A 21974-nucleotide genomic window follows, 5' to 3' on the forward strand; every position below is an offset into this window, starting at 1 on the left:
GTGAATTATGAACACTAAATGCCAGTTTTGAAACTCAGCGTGCAACACGTACTGGGCCCAACTTTCCCCTTTCTTTTGAGAATTTTACTCAAAGTATGTATATTAATTTTTCTATCAGTATTAGCAATGATTCGTGATTTATAGATTGCACGAAGATTATCGATTAAATAGCAACCCTTAAAAAAGGTGCGAAAAAACCGGCGAAGGTTTTCATTCTATTTTATAAGGGACATTTTGAAAAATCCAGAACTGATTTAAAGGACAGATTAAGAAATAAAGGACAAAATGCGTCCTTTATTTTGAAAAAAATTATAAAGGACAGATAGCTAAAATAAAGGACTGTCCTTTGAAATAAAGGACGGATGGTCACCGTAGGTATATATAATAATCTATTGTCGGACTTGGCTTGTTGGGATCTTTTTTCGGGTAAATTGAGAAAATAATCATGTTTCTCTTATTTTTTTTTTTAATTTTGACCATCCATAATTTCCACAATTTCAAAATATGTAGTACTATCTAAAATTATTATTTTTTTAATAAACTGATGGCTCATTTATTGCAATCGCATAAAAATTGTCAAAGTTAGGCGACTTTTCTTAAACACGGCCTTGAATTTATATTGTTCATGTACCGGACGTTCAGATTTTTTGAGCAGTGTGACTGAGGAATCTGTATACATATATAATAAGCGAAGGGATTTTTTGTTCAGCATAAAAGATCTGTACCGTTCGCCTGATTTTCAAAAGAGATGTCAAATTAAACTGCTTGGTCTGTAGATGTGTAAAGTGGTTTTAGTTTTTCGAAAAGAGTTACCACCTGTTAAATAATTACACTCAAGTTATTTAATAATAAATACCCTCAGATCCGCACCATTCGTTCGATTATCAAAAGTGAGGTGTCAAATTAAAGGGCTAAGGTGCGGATGTTCAATAAGGTTTTACTTTTTGAAAAGAGTTGCCACCAGTTAAGAAATTAGGCTCAAATTATTTAAAAAGTTAATTAAATTGTTACAATATGGATATCAACCGAAATGGTTTTGAAAAAGCTTTATATATTAACAACGTGTAGAAGGTATGCCACAAAATGTAATTCAATTTTAATTAAAGGGTTTTGATAAGTGAATAAGATATCACTAGATGGGTGTCAGATAGGGATGTTAATTTTTCAGCTTTTCCGATCCCGGGATTTTCGGGACGCCGTTATCATAATTCCGGGATCCCGGGGTTAGTCCCGGGATTTAGATATTTATTACTTTTCAACAACTTAAATGGAAACAATGCTTCTATATTGTTTGAAAAGCTCTCCTACCATAAAATAAATAATTAATAAATGGCTTTGAAACCTACTTTTTATTTAAAGTGGCGTTTTTTTCCTCTGACGTCAAGATTTATTTTAAAGGACTTTGTAATTTTAAAGATATGATTAATTCCAAAAATTATTCAAAAAATTCAACGGAATGTAAAAAAAAATATGGGTTCCAAATGCAAGAGGAAATTTCTTTAGAATTAAAAAAAAAGATTAAAATTTTTTGGATTCACAGGGACGAATTTGTAATTTTTTAATCTGATAAAGTTAGAAGGACGAAATTCGAGGATGTTATCGAGTTTATATAAGTCCTTAACATAAAACTTTTTCAAAAACAAATATTGCAAAATTTCAAGGATAAAATTTTAAAAGGACATTTTCAATAGATATTTACCAGTCCCTCTGAACCAAAAACTTGAATCTGTTTAATTTCTACAGGATTTCCTCTTTAATTTGCAGCTTAAAGCTGTTGCAAAATTCGTACTTACAGATTCGTAATCAGCACAAAAAAGTCTAAAAAAAACAACTTTAAAATTTTAGGAAACCAATTTTTTTCCAATTTTTGTTGGCCTGTGTAATATTTGCATTGGCAAAAGTTACCATAGACAAAAAGCGCCCGACTGATTTTGCTCTTTTTTTGGAAAATGTTCTATGAGGTCCCCCGAAATAGTAGCAACAGGAATCGGCGAAGGGAAGTAACTTGAGGATTGAAATTGTTTTCAGGTTGCCGTGATAAGTGGGCGGTACCTAAAATTTCTTGAAAAGCTACTTTTTTGCTAAAGAGCGATTGTATATATCAATTTTGAATAAATATTAATAAATATTGATAAATTCCTTACATACTCACATATAAATTCATGGCCATATTTAAGAAAAGTCGCCTAAATTGCAATAAATGAGGTCTCATTTTATTTGAAAATAGATTTAATTTTAGATAGTACTACATATTTTGAAATTGTAGAAATTATCGATGGTCAAAATTTAAAAATTAAGAGAAAAATGGTTCTTTTTTTTAATTTACCCGATAAAAAATCCCAACAAGCCTAGATTATTATATGTATACCATTTTAATGGCCTATATATCCTCTTCCCAGATCATATTTAGTTGGACAGCTGCCCCCTGCCCCCCTTACAACTTTATAACGAAGGAGAAAATTTCAAAAATCAATAAATAAAAAATACAACATTTTATGCGTAATCAAATTCGTAATTATGCTCTCAATTTCGACAAAAGCCTGCGTTTTTAATCATGAATCCAATGAAGTAAGGACAGCGTTAAGCATTGAATTGGTACAGAATTGAAGGAAACACCCATTTGAGTTTCTCTTACCATTCTGTGACGAACAGGATGGAAAACCCAACGAGAAAACCATTTCCTCTTCCGTTAAATCTTGTTGTGAATGACTTAAACGAGGTTCCAGAAATAAGAAATACTAGGAGCGTTCCTTATCTCCCAGAAATAGTCAGAAAAAGTCCGAAGTAGTCAGATTTAGTCCAAAAAGCGTTCCTTAACTCGGAAATGACAGCAAAAATGAGAGAGCAACAGTCAGTGAGAGTGACTCTCATCAGTCCGAAGTAGTCAGATTTAGTCAGAAGAATTTTTTCTGGCAAAATCCTGAAAAGTGTCAAACTCAACTGAATTTAAATTAACGGAAATTAAAGAATACGCAAAAAGTGAGAATAATCTAAAAAGTAAAAGAAATGAATTGAAATTGGAAGGAGGCAAAAAATAATTGATATAGCAAGTGTTTATTGTGCTTGTGCTTGTGTGAATGTGTTTTGTACATACATTTCTGTTCTTATTTGACGTTAGTTTTGTTGTTGCCATTCTTTGGACTAAAAATTTGGTTTTTTGCGTTCCTTTACTTTTCCTGTTATTCTCTTTTAGTGAGCGCATTTTGTGTACGCTCTGGCATTTTGACACTTTTCAGATTTTAGTCCAAAAAGATAAGGAATGAACCTAATATTTCTACCCTAAAAGATGTAACAAACTTTTTTTCGCGAATCGACGACACGCAAGAATTAAGATCCTAATTTACCGCGTTTGTGTGAAACAAGATGGTCGGAAAAATATAAGGCTATCAGGAAATTGTCCTGAAGTTGTGGAAGCTTTAGAATAGTTGTCAATTCAGGGAAACTTTTCCACAAGAAAGCCTGCGTGGCAATTGTGTGCTGCTATAACTAGGCCGATGTTCATCATTGCTTTAATGATAATTTCTAAATATTCAACGTTGCTGGAACCTACAGCAAACAATTTGCAAATGAAGACATTAACTAGACCTCATCGCCGTTGGTCAGCATATTGAAAATATTTTAGAGGTGGTTAAGAATGATCGCAAGAATGCAGAAGGAGTCACTACGGAGTTAATTAAAAAATCCCGTATGATTACAGCCGATATAGGAGTTGGCGACGGTCTATAATAAAACCGTATCTGGATTCACTAACAGCCTCTTTACAACAACGCTTTTCCAATGAAAATACTCCAGGTTTTTTTACTGTCTAGATTGCACCCATTGTATTCGACTAAAGCTCTACTCAGAATTGCAGCGGGCGACGGTAAAGCGGTCGATGGTTAACCGCTGTCAAAATTAAAACTCACAAAGGCATGTGGAGTGGTCCATAATTGCGGCGGCAGCGTTTTTACCACCGACGTTTTTCGGTCCGAAGAAGAGAAGAGGGATGTTGAAGTTGTAGATCTATTTAAAGGGAAAAAACGAATTTCTACAAGCGATAAATAAGTGTATTTCCATTTTGAACGCCTTTCCATGCACAACAGTGACTATTGAGCGATCGTTTAGTACACTTCGTAGAGTCAAAACCTGGCTCAGAAGCACAACAGGAGAGGAAAGCTTTCTGGACTATGCCTTATGATCGACCATAGAAAACTCGCTACCGAAAACCGCGAGATGATTCAGAAGGAAACAATCGAAAAATTTGTTGAAAATCCGAGACGTTTGCTGTTAGCATAAAAATGATAACATAAAAATATATCAAAAAAATTAAGTATATTTTGTAAATTGGAAATTGAGTTAGCTTCATACGCACGCCGTTCAATTTCGGTTGGTCCCGTACAAGCTGTATGTGCACGAGAAATTTTTGACAGTAAATTGGCGGCGTGCGTGAATATTAGGTAAGCCTGTAAGGCAGCCGAATGTTAGCAAATAAAGAGAGAAAGCTGTTTTATTACTTCACCTGTTTATTGCGCCATGGTCTAATGAATGTACATTACCAGAAAATAATTACAGGTATTCGCGAACCGGTGCATACTGTCAAACAACGAGAAAAATTGCTAATCATGTTATTTATGATATCTATGCACCATGCTAGACAGTTTGCACCGGATCGTGAATACCCTTATTGCTTTTTCTTGCTTACAAGAAAAGGCTATGGCGCATTCTAACAAAACCGGTTGGACATTTTAACTCGTTTTTGCTCAATCTTGAAGTAATTTCTCTTGAAGCATTAATTCCAAAAATTTCAAAAGTTAACACTTGAAGACAGATATTAGTTTAATATGAAACTGATAATGTATACAACTTTATTATATAACTTATACACAAAATTGACATTTTTATATATTTACTGTGGTTTTCAAATAAACATATCGTTGGTTAAAGGCCAAAACCGCATATCATGGTTCTGGAAAGCCCCGTAACTGACATTTGTGCCAAAAAAGATATTTTGTCACCGGAAGCTCTTGCCACTAAGCCCTTATCTATTCATACTAAAATATCGATACTTAGAGACAAGAAAAAGATAACTAGGGATAAAAGAGAGAAATAAGACAAGTTTTATTATCTCCTATAAAATTAAGACAAGCTCACATACGAGGTTTTGCATTTTCTTGATACGCGTTTTTGTACTTTAAATTACGATATGTACATATGTATATCTATACATATTATATATTTTTAAGCAAAACTACAACCGACTTCAATTCTCATATAAACATTTAGGAGTACCATTGATTTTTCATGATGCAATGACCGGATCTTAATCAAATTAGCATGGGACCACCTGTGAGACACTACCTTTTCGATAGCATTGAAATCGGTTACCAAAGTTATGCGGTAGGTAACATACACACAAAAAAAATATATACAGTATATTTTGCTTAGCTGCCCATCCTTCTTTGCACGAAAAACTTGTGCACTTAACCGAAAAAGCACTTAAGCGAATTTTCTTACTACTTCAATGAGGAAAGTATCCGAACCCCTATGTAACCAAATAATGGAACAGCACTTACCACGTAGAAAACGTGAATTGTTGGTGAAAATGTCGGGCCCAAATGTTTCAATAAAAAATTAATTTTGGGCGGGACGAAGTTCACCGCGTATGCTAGTACGTTTTATATTAACAAGTTTAGTAATATACCCTAAGCCTAAGAGATAATTTTTCTTTGAGAACGCAACTGTATTTCATTGTACATATGTATATTGTTACATATTTGAAATCAAATGTCTATGCTAGCATGTTCACAACAATCTATGCAATATTTTAATTCACATACATACAATTGTATTTAGTGTTATACAAATATATTTAGTATTAGTAAATTTTAAGGCAATTTCTGCATACATATGTATCTGTGATTAGATTTGAATTTATTACGCTAAGAATTCTCTGAGGCAAAAACTCCATAAAAGCCTGATATCAGGAAAAATTAAGTGTTTTTGGTTTCATATGTATAACTTTTGTTCTGTTTCTACGTAAATACACGCATACATATGTATGTAACTGCTAATTGGGTTCAAAACAATGCAATATTAAATAAGTTTATTTATTTATAATTTAGGTTTCAAACTAACAACTATCAGAGGGCAATAATACGAGTGCAAATAGCAAGAGTCTGAGAATACAGGTAAATAAGTACTCCGTGCAAATACTATAACGTATGTATTAATACTACATACTTGAATACGAACTAAACGGACTATCTAACTTACTCAATATTTTAGTTGAAAAGTTGAGAAGCGACGGAGCAGACACATGGCTATCGGACTATGTACATATACCAATAAAAAAAGATTACAGAAAAGTTTCAAATTTTTCGGATGAATACTTGAAGAATCGAGGCGAAGACGATTAAAATCTGAGATAGTCTACGACAGGGTACATACTACCGACAGATGAAACTGGATATGCAGATAGTAAATAATCGGCAACGCGTATGGATGGCGTTATTGAGCTGTAGATTTTTACCGACAATTTACTAAAGTTACGCGCATATTTCCCCCTCTGCTAAATATTTATAAAGTGTAGCAAAAATGGTAAAAGTTAACAAACGACTATTGCCAATAAAGGCGCATTTCTTCTTCTTTATGGCGGGTAAGCTTTATGCGGCTATATTATTTTAACGTTCGTTAATTTGAATTCAAATTTCTTCAATTGTTGCTGTCAGCGATGGGACCTATTCTACCACAGCTATCGGTTTATGGAAAACAGTTGGGCATTACACCGGATATTATGGGTTATATTACTTCAGTCCTACCTATAATGTATGTCATAGCGAAACCGATTGTGGGCTATATTGCTGACTATTTTTCGGTAACTTTTTGTGATTAAAATTAAAATATTCACAAAACGGTTAAAGGAGTAAGCCCGCCAATTTTATTCATTTTAGCACTTCCGTAAATTTATTTTCGCTGTGCTAATCTTCTTGATGACGCTTTCTTATGCCGCCTTCTATTTTGTACCAACATCAAATTCGCATGCAATCGCTTTGGATGTAACTGATATTTGGAATGTCAGTTTAGTAGCTTCAAATCTAACCGACTGTGATCCAGAGGTATGTATGATTGTGCAGACATTTGAATTGATTAAATATATTAGGGATTCTGTTGTGGATCAGGTTGAATTTTTCTTAACGTCGCTCAATTCACAAAATGTCAAGGGATAACTTTTTTTTTGTGGAAATTAAAGAGGGCTTCAAAATCGTACTATTTGAACCAAAAATCTTAAGTATGGCGTAACGGAGACTAACTCTTGCGTCCAAAAAATTTGTTTAACCCTTTCACGATCTATACTGCAAACATAAAATATGTATTAACTGTATATTTAGCTTTGTCGATATATCGTCCCCCTTATGCCAGAAGCATGCATGGGCAAATTTACCAATTTTGAATTATTGGGTTGACTTGATTAACCTTTGGATGTTCTATGTTATACCAAAACCTAGAATACACTGCGTACACGGAAACCACATATTTTACAATGAAAATTACTTGAATGTAGAATTAAGTCTCATAAAAAAAAATGTCAAACTCCATTTCCTCACATTTTCATTTCATGTTTCTGACATAAGGGGACGATATGATATTTTGCTGCTCCGTAAAAGATAGAATAAGAGCCGGTTGTTCAATGTCTGGTTAACACAAATGCAACGACTGCTTTATCATTCACATGTTATATGCATGATGTCGAAATCGTCGATAATGATGTTTAACCGGCAAGTAGTGATAACCAGACATTGAACAACTCGCCCTAAGTGGTTCCTTGAAATGTGTACATACATACATAATTATGTGCAAAATTATATATACATATATATATTTTTTTAATATTTAGAGTTCTTCCTGTTAACGGTGCGCATTGAATTTTAAATACGTTCTCTTACATTTAAAAGAAACCAACTGCGTAATAATAAGGGAAAACAATTAAATAAGCATGTTTAGACGTTTTTTGTAAGATTTGCAGCCCGGTTCTGTGCCTTGATAAATAGAGAATGTTTTCATTTTTATTTGGTCGCGTAAAATTATTTTTTGATCGGGCTTCAGAGTTTGGTGGCTGTATATACAAAGCAGGGGCGAACGCAGGCAGAGGTTTTGGGGGTTCAAACCCCCCTCGAAATGCCTACGGAAAATTGAAAGAAAATTTTATTTTGATTTAGTTGTGTTAACCAAGACAGTACCGTTTTTATTTTCGTAAAACTTTGTATGAATTTTCAACTCATTGCGAAAAACTGAAGATAGAGAACAAAGTGAATGAATGCAAGGGTGCAAGGGAAGAATAAATATCAAAATCTGAAATTGTTGCAACTATTTGTATTTATTAGTGTGAAAGTAGTATTTCCCATGCGTAAAATTTATATATACCATAGCTGTGGCCCTATAGGTTCTAAATATGACAGTTTTTATCTGCACAATTCTGTACAACATTTTAAATTAAAAACAAATTGCAAAAATAGCATGCTGTGTAAAGTTTTGACCTTAAAACACGATTTTTCTGAGATCACCGAAAAGTCACCAAAAGGGATAAAACTTTTTATCAGATTTTCATTGAAGCTAGAAGAAAAGTGGGAAAAGCGGGGAGAATTCATTTTAATAACAATGAATGGATGGTGGAAGATTTAATCTTCTGTATCTCCATTTATAAAGAGCAATCCTCGAAATCTGTGGTATGTATGCAATCTCTCTTGTTTTTTATATATAATAACACTGTGCTCGGATCTTTAACTTTTTTATCTTGAGTACAGGTTTTGATAGTTCATCGTACTTAATTGGGGCCTTTTAAATTCAATGGTGTGCCCGTTTTGCTGGATTGGATCCCATTTCCAAGTTAATGGTAATTGAAAATTTTAAGTTGTTTTAAATAACTCCTTAAAGTTATATTTCTAAAATTTTGTACGTGACTTTTTTTTAATATTACTATTTCTGAAAATCACCGAAATCGGTTTACTATAGCTTATAGCTCCCATGCAACTGATTACTGATATATTTTTTAGTACCTCGTATATAAACCTTGGTGGCAACTCTTTTACTTTGAGGCCAATAGGGGCTAAACTTCACAGGAACCATCTCCAGACTACGCCAGAGTATTTCTGTTAATAACATCAAAATCATATTCATCAGCGGTTTCGGAGTCTTTGAAAACGTACACACATTTATGGGCGTACGCGGAGCATAATTTAGGGGGGCTGAGATTTTTTGTATGTAAATTTTATTAGAAATGTTAAAAGATAGTCATTAAACATTTATAATAATTTACCTCATTAATTTTTATCTTTTTAACCGACTTCAAAAAAAATAAGGAGGTTATCAATTCATTAATTATTTTTCTGTTGCCTCAGCGGAGGTCCCTTACTAGTTTGGTTTAGATCCGATCATTGGATCATGAAGAAATTAACGATACTTCTAAATTTTTCTATGCGAATGGAAGTCGGTTGTGTTTTTTGCTTAAAATATTAATTTTAATTGTAACAATTTAGTTGTACCGAGCCCTACAGAGGAATTTATATTGCATAAAATTTGTTATGAGCTTAATGAAGAGTTAAAATACAAATTTGTTAGTGCCTTAATTGCATGCAAATTTTAAAATACGACTTCGTCTTTACACCAAAACCGTAATTTTTTCATTACTTTTAACCGACTTCAAAAAAGGAGGAAGTCATCCATCCGTTGGAATATTTTTTTTTATGTACATATGTTATCGCATAACCGATTTCGATTATTCTTTTTTAAAGGAAAGGTGGTACCTCAGAGGTGGTCTCATCCTAATTTAGTTTAGATCCCATTATTGAATCATGAAGAAATGAACGGTAATCTTGAAGTTTTACATGAGAATTGAATTTGCTAAAAAAATTAGTTGTTTATTTAAACAATAGTATTCGAGTGTCTTCTACAAATCGATAAATTGTTTAAGTGAAGATTTCATTTTTGTTTTTCTACATAACCTCTGTGAACGCTAAGCATACCTAAACCTAAATTCAAGTAAAAACAAAGATAATTTTTTTTTATAAATGTCTAGCTCATTATACTCATAATACCGCGCGATAAGAAATTTTAAGCACATATGTATGTCAATATATTCGCGAAACCATGGGCGTTTTTAGTTTTTCACTTTGACGTCAGTAATTCAAAAATGATTTAAAAAATTCAGAGAAATGTGTTTAGCGAAGAAGTATGGGTATCAAATTAGCGCGGAAATCCTGTAGAATTTAAACAAATTCAGGTTTTTGGCGCGGAAGGACTGGTAAGTATTGAAAATGTACTTTTAAAATTGTATCCTTGAAATTTCGCAATATTTGTTTTTGACAAAGTTATATGTTAAGGACTGTAGTTAGCAATATATAAATTTATTAAAAAAACGTTTAATCTGTACATCCGTACAAATACAAGTTTAAAGGCAGTGTCACACGATTGGGAATTTGCTGAAATTTGGTGCTAATCGTATCCCAATTGTGTGAATACCCAAATTTTTCTTTATCCCAATCACGAAAAATAATTTGTTGAAAATGTTCAATACATACCAGATTTCTGTATTGTCCCATTTTTTATTTTTATTTTGTACCAACCCAGTAGAACATGGGTGCATCGTACGATTGCTCGGTGAGTACTCCATTGGGAGTATACGAATACTCGCCATTGCTCCCTATGCTTCTGTGTATAAGCATGTAATTTTGTATACTCCCTTTAACATTGTATGTCCTAGGAGGGCGAGTAATCCCTTTTACCTCCTAAACGAGCAATAGAGGAGCACACACAAAACTAGCATCCCGTAAACCTCCCAAAGAAGCAATACGGGAGTACTCCACAGTAGCCTCCCAGAAACCTCCCAAAAGACAATAATGGAGTGAACATAGAAAAACATTCCATATTCCTCCCGAACGAGCAATAAGGGAGTGCTCCAATTAGAGGCAAACCGAAAGCCTCCTGTAAGAGTAATAAAAGAGCAATGATAACGAAGNCCTCCCGAACGAGCAATAAGGGAGTGCTCCAATTAGAGGCAAACCGAAAGACTCCTGTAAGAGTAATAAAAGAGCAATGATAACGAAGATTTTACATTAGCCAAACAGATTTGCTATTTATTAAATTTTTTATTTAACTTTTTAATCACGTGCATTTGTGCAATATTATAATATCTTAGCAGATATAAGTATGAGATCAGATAAAATATAAATGATACGTCTTACATAATTTCTTAATTTTAGAATTATATTGCAGAGAAATCATATGACAGTAAAACATAATAATAATAAAACTTTAAGATAAGATTTGAAATATATGCACCTACGAGTATATGCACATATACGCGACTTTGCTTATCTGACATCTTTGTCACCCATGCGATGTTTAAACCCGGGGCTCATACTTAAATGCCGACACTAATTTGCTCAATCTGAAAAGTATTTAACGGTACATTTATAAGTAATACAATACTTAATATATTTAAACAAAAGTTGAAGTACCTACCAACGGACTTTTATTAAAATCTGTGTGCTATGCTTCTGCTTCTGTGTGCTCCTTATGCTTCTATAAGAAATATTTTCTGTTGTTTTTTTTTGTATGATACATTTTTTCGAAAACACAAATTTCTTTTGAGCGAGGTGCGTATTGCTCTCCTATCAATTAAAAAGAATACTCTTGGATTTTTCGCTTAGGAGACATCACTTTTTGATCCTAAGCGAGTAATAACGGAGTACAAAACCGACAAATCTCGCTTATTGCTCCCAAATCATGCCTCAGGGAGCATTATTTCGTCGCTAGATTAGGAGATCTCTTATTTGACTCCTAAACGAGTAATAAAGGAGTACAAAACCGACAAATCTCGCTTATTGCTCCCAAATCATGCCTCAGGGAGCATTATTTCGTCGCTAGATTAGGAGATCTCTTATTTGACTCCTAAACGAGTAATAAAGGAGTACAAAACCGACAAATCTCGCTTATTGCTCCCAAATCATGCCTCAGGGAGCATTATTTCGTCGCTAGATTAGGAGATCTCTTATTTGACTCCTAAACGAGTAATAAAGGAGTACAAAACCGACACATCTCTCATATTGCTCAGAAATCAGGTTAAGGGGAGTACTCTTTTATTCCTCGCACAGGGAGATCTCCCTTCAAGTTCTATTAATAGCCCAATATAAAAATGCACAAATCTGTACAAATGTAGCAATCGAGTGCCTTAAAAATTTATGCAATTAAACAAAGAAAAAAATAACCAAATTTAAATAACCCCCCTTAAATACGACCTTATATGTATATACGTTTTTAATTAGATGATAAGCTCCGATTACAATTTTATTGGGCAAAATCTACATCATGTGATTACATACAGCCATGTTAGTCAGAAAATCTGGCTAAGTGATTTTTTCCAGCTAGCTTGTTCTATTCGAACCACTGTGCATTGTTGGGCGCACATTTTTTGCTGCACAAAGGCGGATGCGTAGTATCTTGACTGTAACAAGATAGTGGTCCGAAATTTTTAGATAACCTAAACTTCATATGCACAACAAAACCATACATATTATATTTAAATGAGCATTTCCTGTAGAATAATTCTTAATAGCTAAATTAAACCTAAATTATAAAGATAATTTCTATTCTATATTAAATTGGCATTATTCTTAAAAAATAAAAAATAAAAATTTGTCAGAGTTAAATTTCTAAACGAAAATTAGCTGAAGATTAGCCGAATAAACAAGCATATGAACACATAGAAAACGTTTATAACCCGCTAGCGTATATTCATGCATATACATATACATGTAGACAGATATGTATGTAGACATCTCAGCCTTCTTTAAATTAATAAGGGTCGTATAATATGTACACTTTTTAAAATTTTTAAAAAGTCTGACCTCACCGCTATCCAAGAAATGCGGGGGGCGGGGCAAGGCAAATAAGTGCATGTGACCTTGGGACGTCTACCACAGCTGTCACGTAAGCGTAGACTCCGTCACAGAGTACCGCCGTTCACTCCGGTGGACGAGAAGAGAAGGACGAGACATTCAGGGATCTCTTCTATGAGCGTTTGGAGCACACATATTAGCCTCCGTCATGATATAAAAATCGTACTTGCAGATTTCAGTGCCAGGGTGGGCCACAACTCAGTAAACTCAGCCTCCACACGAAATGTCGAAATAACCGACTGAGGCTGATCGACTTCATCGGTAACAAAAATTCCGTAGACTGTTCTGTCTTTTATAGGTTAGATATGGAAGCAAAGCGAAGGTTTCTGGTAGTAAATGAGGACAAGACGACGTACTCGTATCTGCTGATAGTTATAATTTCGAAAAAGGAGAGAATGTCGTTAGTTTGGGAACCAGCATTAACACCGATAACAATGTCAACCAGAAATGCAGCGCAGAATCACTCTTGCCAACAAGTTCTTCTTTGTACTGAGTGGGCAAATGAGAAGTAAAGTTATTTCTCTACGTATAAAAACAGCACTCTATAAGTCACATATATGGCGCAGAAGCATGGACAATGACAACATCCGATGAGGCTGTTCTTGGAGTATTCGAGGGAAATATTTTGCGTAAGATTTACAGGCCTTTGCGCGGTGGAGACGGCGAGTATCACAGACGATAGAACCATGAGCTGTATGATCTCTACGTTAGCAAGGCCAAGAGGAAAAGCACCTGGCTTCATGTGACATTTCCAATTGCCGCCAGTTGGAACATTTTGTTCAACATTAATAGCTGTCAAACTTTATGGAGTAAGCTGCNTGTTTGATTTTTATTTTTTTCAACCAGAATAGTTGTCAAACTTTATGGAGTAAGCTGCAAAAATTTGAGAATGGAAACCCCAAAACTGTAGAAGTTACGAGTTTTTTCATTCCTGCGTACATAAAGTTTATACTAAAGTTTATGTACGCAGGTATGAAAAAAATCGTACCTTATACAGTTTTGGTGTTTCCATTCTCAAATTTTTACAACTTACTCCATAAAGTTTGACAACTATTCAGGTTGAACAAAATAAAAATCAAGCATGATGAAGTTAATAAAAAAAATAAAAAATAAAAAAATGCCAATTTTTATTGCAAAAATGTTTTTATTTTAATCTATCTCACACTCTCATGGAAAGACGAGGTAATGACGCACATTTTGATACGTTAACTTATGTTCTCCGACAAATAGTTTATTAACTGCAAACAATTAACACTGATGTGTAAATATTGTATGGAATGACCCATATATATCTATATATATAATACGCGAAGGGATTTTTTGTTCCGGATAAAAGATCTGCACCGTTCGCTCGATTTTCAAAAATGGGGTGTTAAACTAAAGCTATTGGCCTGTAGATGTATAAACTGGTTTTATTTTTTCGAACAGAGTTGCCACCTGTAGAACAATTGAATATAAACTATTTAATAAATAATGCCATCATAACCGCACCGCATCGGACTTCTACCACATTGTGGTAGATCTGCCACTTTTTTGAGCATCTACCACATCTACCACTCAAGGTCTGAAATCTACCACATATTCGCGTTTTTCAGTAGTTTTATTTTTGCTTGACATAATTTTCGTAATTTTAAGAGCAAAAATGGTCCAACACTAAACACTTTTATGGTAACAAGCAAGATATAATACAAGATTCCGCATTCCCGGCGACGATATAGATTTCTCAAGTAAAAGTAAACAAAGCCGAACAAAATAAGCTGTAAAGTAGTAAATTTTCTCAGTAATCAATTTTTCGACAAGAAACGTGGTTTTATTGTGTTAAACTGCAAAATATATGATTTATAAAAAGAATTAATAGAGAAAATGTTAAAAAACGGCGATTTTTGTGAAAGTATAAGCAAATTTAAGTGCATCTAAGGTTTCTGAGGCCTTGTTTACTTTTACTTGAGAATTGTCAAAGTCGGCAAATCCTAATTAGCTGTGATAAAAAGACAAGTTGGCAGCACTCCGCAAGGTTGCAGATATCTTTTAAAATATGTTCGAAAAATATCTTAATATGAAGGGAACCTGCTTTACACTGTCAAGGAAAAAAATTGCCAAAACTCAACGCAATTTTAGCAACTTCAATCTTGCACTTTGTGATACTAAAACTAGTTTTTTTAGAGTCTAATTAAAAAGTTTGGAATTTAGGTGAAACCTTACGGAATTTCTTCAATTTTAGTACAAAGTTTGATCCAAAGCCTGAGATATACCAAATTTTTTTGAAATCTGCCACATTTTTTTCCTGATTCCACACATAATTTTTTTAAAATCCGATCACTGGTTGCCACCTGTTTAAAAAATTAAATTCAATTTGAATTAAGGAAAGTAGTTAGGAGAAATATGTTTCAACATATGGATGCATAACCAAAGGGGCTTCAGAAGGTAGCCGTTTGAAAATATTTTGAAGAGGGTTGGTTGCAGGTGGCTTGCAATGTCGTTTTTAGTTAACTTATCCACAAGTTATATGAAATGTCTAAATAATGATGTCAAACGAAGGAATGTTAAAAAGACATCAGTTTGAACACAAAAAATATTTTTGAGGTGTTGGAAGACCTGTTTAAAAATTAAATTCAAATTATTAACTAAGTTAAAAGAATTATTAAAATATTTTTGAGGTGTGGGAAGAGGGTTACCACCTGTTTAAAAATTATATTCAAATTATTAAATAAGTGAAATGAATTATTAAAATATGAGTCTCAATCGAATGGACTACATTTACTAGGGTTGCCACATGTTTAATCAATAAAATTCAACTTAATTCATCAGTTAATTAAAATATGTATAGCAATGTTAGACAAAGAATATTTAAGAATATCTTAGCGTGAAACTACTTTTAAAGAGGGCTGCCGCTTTTTGAAAAAGTCGAACTTAACTATATCTATATATATATAATACGCGAAAAGACTTTTTGTCCAGGTCATCAGATCTGAACCGTTTGTACGATTTTCAAAAGTGAGGTATTAAATTAAAGGGCTTGCTGTGTAGATGTGCAATAGGGTTTTACTTTTCCGAAAGGAGTGGTACTCTTTTAAAAAATCAAGTTGAAATTATTTATATATCAATGCCATCATATCCCCATCCTTCGCTCGATTTTCAAAAATGAGGTGTCAAATTAAAAGGCTTGGTTGCAGATGTGTAATGAAAAGAGTTGCCTCTTTTAAAAAATTAGATTCAATTCATTTCAAAAACTAAATCAGCGGTTTGAAAAGCCTAATTTATTTAGCTTTTACATAATTTTAATGAAATATTAAAATATGAGTGGCAAATGAAAGAGTTTAAATAAAACTTTAGTTTGAAAATATTTTTTGTTCGGGTTGCCTATTCTTTTCGATTTTTATTTAACGATAAAGTTCGATAATTGTGTTATCAGCCGTCTCGGTGAAGTTAATTGGCCCTCTCGGAGCCGCGATTTCACGCCCCTGGACTTTTTTGTGCCATTGTGACCGTCATCAAGGTCTTGGAAAACTGGGTTAACAGGATGCGCTGCTGCGAAGACAGTCCCATGATGAAATCGTGTTCCATAACTAATGGGAATATTTGTTCTTTCGAATAAACCGAAAAAAATAGTTTAAGTTATTTTTTTTTAAATAAATAATTTTTTTGTTATGGATCTTTTATGTGTTCGTCATCAGATCAGCATCGCCATTCTAATTGTGCATAAAGGATTTATTTTTTAAAGTTGCGACTTTTGTGGCGGTACAGGGTGGTTTGAATTTTGAGGAAATGAAAAACCGACGCCATGTGAGACCCCTCTTCGCTCAGAAAGGGCTGGACGAATTTACTTGAAACATTTGCAATATTTATTAAGGTTTTTGAATAGTGTTGCCATCTGTTTAAAAAGTTAAATTGAATTTTGGCGTCTTAACGCCATAAGGGCTCACTGGTATATATATCGTCGTTTAAAGTACAAAACCGCGTATCGTCATTCTGCAAAACCGCGTAACTGACATTGGCTGCCAAAAATTGGATTTGCACACACAAGCTCTTGGCTCAATCCTTATCCATTCGTCCTGAAATATACTAGCCAGAAATGCGATTGCTTTATAAAAAAGAGAACCATTTTGAAATATGAGTGTTTTTACGCTCTAGAAAATAATTTCTACAACTTCACATACGCGGTTTTGCATTTCGCTAATACGCGGTTTTGCACTTTAAACGACGATATATATATCCATGGGGTTCGCGGAAACGGCTCTAACTATTTTTATGAAATTTTGTACACAGATAATGTTTTGTATTCTAAGGTTATCTGAATAGGCATTATCTCTGAGAAGACTCGTATAAGGTTGCCACCTATTTGAAATTAGTTACGAATTAAGTAAACACAGTATATATACGCTCAAGATATGTACTTTTCATTCCAGCGTATTTCGGAATAGGGTAGCAACATAAATTTTGGAGTAAGAACTGCACTTAATAGATATCGAAATCCAAATTTTTTTTTGTTTCTTTCAAAAATATTTTTTAAAGCTACCGAAATATTGATATTGATATCCAAACCTTGAAAACTTTAGCGAGTATATGCATTCCGGGCAAAGCTCGGTCAACCTGGTACTTAAAGCTTAACTTCCAAAACTAATTAAGAATAATAAAACATCAATTAGAAATGCATACATAATACAAAGAAAATTCGTCTTTATATGCACATATATACATATACATACATACTCGTTTATTTACAATTTAGTCATTAAACGACTTTTCCTCTCTTCCTCCATAGGTATTGACGTCTTTTGCGCTGTGTTCCGCATCTCGCACAGCCCGCTGTTCTTTTGAATCGGCCAACAGTACCGAATTTGGTGCGCATTTTACGGCTACTTCAACGAAGTTTGCTCGCCAGCTAAATTTGTCCAGCAATGTGATAGCACCAGTCGATTCTCATATGTGCCTTGCTTCATCTACTAACAACAAAGCAGCAAACATCAAACCCAATTCCAACATTTTGTGCCATTTCGAGGAGAGTTTACAAACGGACTGCATTTATTCAACCCCCACCTTTTGGCTGTTTGTTACCTTTATGTGCTTAGGAACGATTGGTTTTAATGTAGTCAATTCGATTTCGGATGCCATATGCTTTGATATGCTTGGCGAGTCGGAAGAGGGCAAGTATGGAGCTCAACGAGTTTGGGGCACCATAGGTTTTGGTGCCTCTGCCCTGTTAGCTGGGATTGCCGTAAATCTTTGGACCACAGAGGCGTTTAAGAGTTTCACTCCTGCATTGGTCGTCATGCTCATCTTCAGTGGCTTCGATTTGATAAGCGTTTCAAAGCTAAAATTACCAAAGCTATCTTCGTCGGAGTCTATTTTTAAGGACGTTTGGAACTTGATCAGCCATCCCGCTATTGCTATATTTTTGGTGTTTGCTACAATTGCCGGCATAATTGATTCATTCATCATATACTTTATGTTCTGGCATCTCGAAGAGGTAGCCGCTGAAACGGGCTATATGTCTCAGATTAAACTTATCGAAGGCTGCGTTGTTGCTGCCGAATGTCTCGCCGGAGAAGTGCCTTTCTTTTTCTACAGTGGCAAAATAATCAAAAAGCTGGGCTATATACATTGTATGACCATGTGCTTCTTCTTCTATGCAATGCGTCTTGCACTCATTTCTTGGATACCAAATCCCTGGTACTTAGTGGGTGTAGAATTGTTCTTCCAAGGCAGTACCTACGCGCTGTGTTACACTTGCATTGTGGCCTATGCATCGGCTGTGGCGCCACTTGGCACATCGGCTACAGTACAGGGCCTAATGGCTGGCATGGATGATGGTCTTGGCTTCTCTATCGGGTCACTAGTAGGTGGCTTAGTTTTCAAACGCTACGGAGGTCGACAGAGCTTTTTCTACTTCGCGATAGTTGCGTTTACGGCGTGTGTGCTTCACATGTTGGTACGGCCGCGATCGCGTAAAAAGCAATACTTGCCAAAGAGTGGTTATCAAGTACCTACAGAGCAGGTGACTATCGACCCGTTGACTGTGGGTGAGCCAAATAAGGCGTGATTAAGACTGGAAATGTGAACTGTTTTTGCAACGATTACTGTTTGAAATTTTAAAACTTATTTTTAAAACTAATATTTTGTTATTTTTGATACATATACATACATATGTACATATACATATGTATATACATACCCAACGGGACTGAAAGTTAGCTGCTCCCCAAAGGAGCAAGTACGGAGCAGTACAAAAACAAAGTAAAAAATAATTTTTTTAAATTCTAACAATGCTCAGAAATAAATATCATTTTGAGTAGTAACATAACATATTTTCTTTTGAAAAAAAGTTAATTTATGTACAAACATGTATGTATGTGTGTATGTATCTATTTTCGTATGTATACCGCATAGAAAAGAAAACAATAAGTACACTTAATAAAGCCATCAACTGGTTTACAAAAAACGCCATTATTTTATTAAAACAAAAATATTAGATAAAAATTAAAATTTGCATGCATCGCTTTTTAAATGCTTTAGTTGAAGCGCTCACTAAGGGCTTCTGTGGGAGCAGCAAGGAAGCGCTTCTTTCTAATGAGTCATTAGTAATGACACACAATGTTAAAATCATTATAAAAGCATAGTAAGGTAAAACCGTTCTCTCAATGCGTCGGCCATGATTTTTTTTTTTTAAGTTTGCCAACATTTTAAAATCGTATAACATTGAGAGTAAAAAAAGGGAATTGTTCAAAGTTGTTGTTGTTTGAGATTGAAAATGAGAATGTGTGTGTGAGTTTGTGATTAAATTTTAAAATTAAATTGCTTGCAAACGTCAATAATTTGAAAAATTCCTCTCAGCGGTTCTACCTTCCTATTTTTCAAACTGTATTAAAAAAGGTGTGATTGACAACTCAGGTAGGCTCTCTTTTTTAAGGTACTATTATGCCAAAAAATATAAACAATCGATTCAAAATTCATGATTAATTTTTTCAATTTGACTTTATAGGATGGTTCTTCTGAGAGCAAAGTCAAATTCAATCACACTTTGTTGAATACATTTTGCTATTTTTTTAATATAAGGTTAGATAATTATTGACAGCCGCGGTTTGACACTCCCTTACAAAAGGTGGCATACACGAAGGACAGAGAAAGGGGAAGAATGCAATCCCTTGTTGCGAAAATGGTAGTAGAAAAGTACGCAAAGTAGACAATTAGTAGTGAAATTCCTTTTGTAAATTCTAATGTATTCGCAGGAAATCTGGCATTTTAAAGGAAATATTGAACGAAATATTAATATATCCACGTGAAATATGCAATTTATGTGCTATTTAGCTGTATAAAAACTGTAAAAGGACTCAAAACTAAATCAAAACTACTGTGGGATTTATGTAAACATCCAATTTAAAAACAATTTATGTTTTCATCACTTAAATGTGCTTCATATGCAGCAAAGCTACACTTTTTCCAAGTAAATTTGCAAAGAAGCAACACGACAACTGTCAGTTTATCGAAATTTGTATTCAGTGTTGCCAGGTCTTCGGCATGAGAAAACGTCCCTCTTGGTCTAAAAAAACGTAATTTCCTACCAAAAACGTCTTTTTCAAATGAATGTACAGAAAGTTGTTTTTATTAAACTTGTATTGTATACAAAGGTACATATGTACTTAAGGTATATTAAAATGTCACTTCGACAAAGCACATTTAAAATTCATTCATTCGTTAATATAAAAATCATTTTATACATACACTTGTGATCAGCTGATTAAGTCATCAACATTTTGACCGATTTTGGCTGTTTCTCTTTTGATTATTTAATGTTTATTATTTTTCCATAAAAACCAAGCTCAATATATGTATATATAAAATCCACATTTCAAACTTTGTGCAAAAATTATAAAAAATCGGCAAAGTTGTAGCTAGATTTTTAACTTTTTATTCACATTTTTTAGATTTTTTTTGGGTATGCAGTGATAGCCCATTAAATTTCAGGGCAATAATGTGCAAGTTTAAATGGGCTAAATAATCGCATTGATTTTTAATATTTTTTTAAAAAAGTTGCCTACTTTTTTCTGACTTTTTATGCTGCGAAGCTTTTTTGATGCTTTTGCGAACGTGCGTGTTGCAATAGATCGGCTCTTCCTGATTTGGCTTTTAATGTGCAATTGCAAACATTACAAGTACAATAAGCCTCGTAACCTCAAGAGTTTACACAACCAGCCTTTGAACACGGGATCTTTAGTCCAAGAATCCAAAAGAAATGCGCGTACGCTTGGTTTGCATCGTATTTAAGTCATCTGTGTCCAAAGAATAAATATCTTTTGAAGCAGCTGTTTCAAAACACAAAACTTGTAAAGATTTATTAAGAAGTTACTGGGAAGTTAAAAAACAAAAAAACGTCCGAATGACGTTAAAAACGTCAACGTGGCGACGCTGCTTGTATTATTGAATCATGACAATGAAGTGTGAAATTAGGAAGAGAGCGCTTACGGCTGAATATGGAGCGCTCCAATAGAACTAATGGAGCACTTCTGGCCCCGTTGGGTACATACATTTAAGATAAGAAAAATCGTGTTAAGGAGCGTCTGCTAACACCAGGCGCCTAAATACATGCTATGTACTGCTGCATGTGCAAAAACTTCCTTTATGCAATTTAGGAAATGTTTGCACATGAACTTCTCAACTTTTATGTAATTGAACTTTCTTAAGTTTTAATAAGATGGCACTTCAAAGTATGCTCGGCCTAGTCTGATGCATCCTCCGGACACTGCTTCCGGAGCATTTTGCGGACTCTGCATGGCTTACAACTATGCTAACGAACTTTACCATTGGACACAGAGCCTTACCACCATTTTTGAACCAATAAATATTTAAAGGTACCCACCAAACAATTTTTGTTGCCGGTAATAAGAAAACGTGTCGCTCTCGGAAACAAAGTCGGAGTCGTTTTCTTGTTACCTGAATAATTTTATTATTTCTAATACTCCATTTATTTTTTGGACAAAAACAACTTCAATTATGTGATATTTTATTTCCAATCAGCAGTGGTATTTTTACATATCCATTGACAAT

General features: G+C 34.1%; 1 protein-coding gene across 9 annotated transcripts in view; it reads left to right on the plus strand.

Moving 5' to 3' along the window:
- Window positions 1-19097, plus strand: part of LOC108364886 (major facilitator superfamily domain-containing protein 6) — a 30018-nt gene extending 10921 nt beyond the window's left edge. For 7 of the 9 annotated variants that reach the window (XM_017618754.1, XM_017618751.1, XM_017618749.1 and 4 more), the window contains exons 2-6: window positions 6102-6167; window positions 6265-6634; window positions 6708-6853; window positions 6930-7094; window positions 17695-19097. In XM_017618754.1, the coding sequence (XP_017474243.1) occupies window positions 6574-6634; window positions 6708-6853; window positions 6930-7094; window positions 17695-18972 (1650 nt within the window). In that variant the 5' untranslated portion in view covers window positions 6102-6167; window positions 6265-6573 and the 3' untranslated portion in view covers window positions 18973-19097. Of the gene's footprint in view, window positions 1-2300; window positions 2308-6101; window positions 6199-6264; window positions 6635-6707; window positions 6854-6929; window positions 7095-17694 lie in introns of all 9 variants that reach the window. The other 2 variants (XM_017618755.1, XM_017618753.1) reach the window with 2 other exon arrangements.
- The last annotated feature ends 2877 nt before the right edge of the window (window positions 19098-21974 follow it).

This window comes from Rhagoletis zephyria, unplaced genomic scaffold, assembly GCF_001687245.7.
Source record: "Rhagoletis zephyria isolate East Lansing unplaced genomic scaffold, Rhagoletis_zephyria_1.1 Rzeph_scaffold_01700, whole genome shotgun sequence".
NCBI lineage: Eukaryota > Metazoa > Arthropoda > Insecta > Diptera > Tephritidae > Rhagoletis > Rhagoletis zephyria.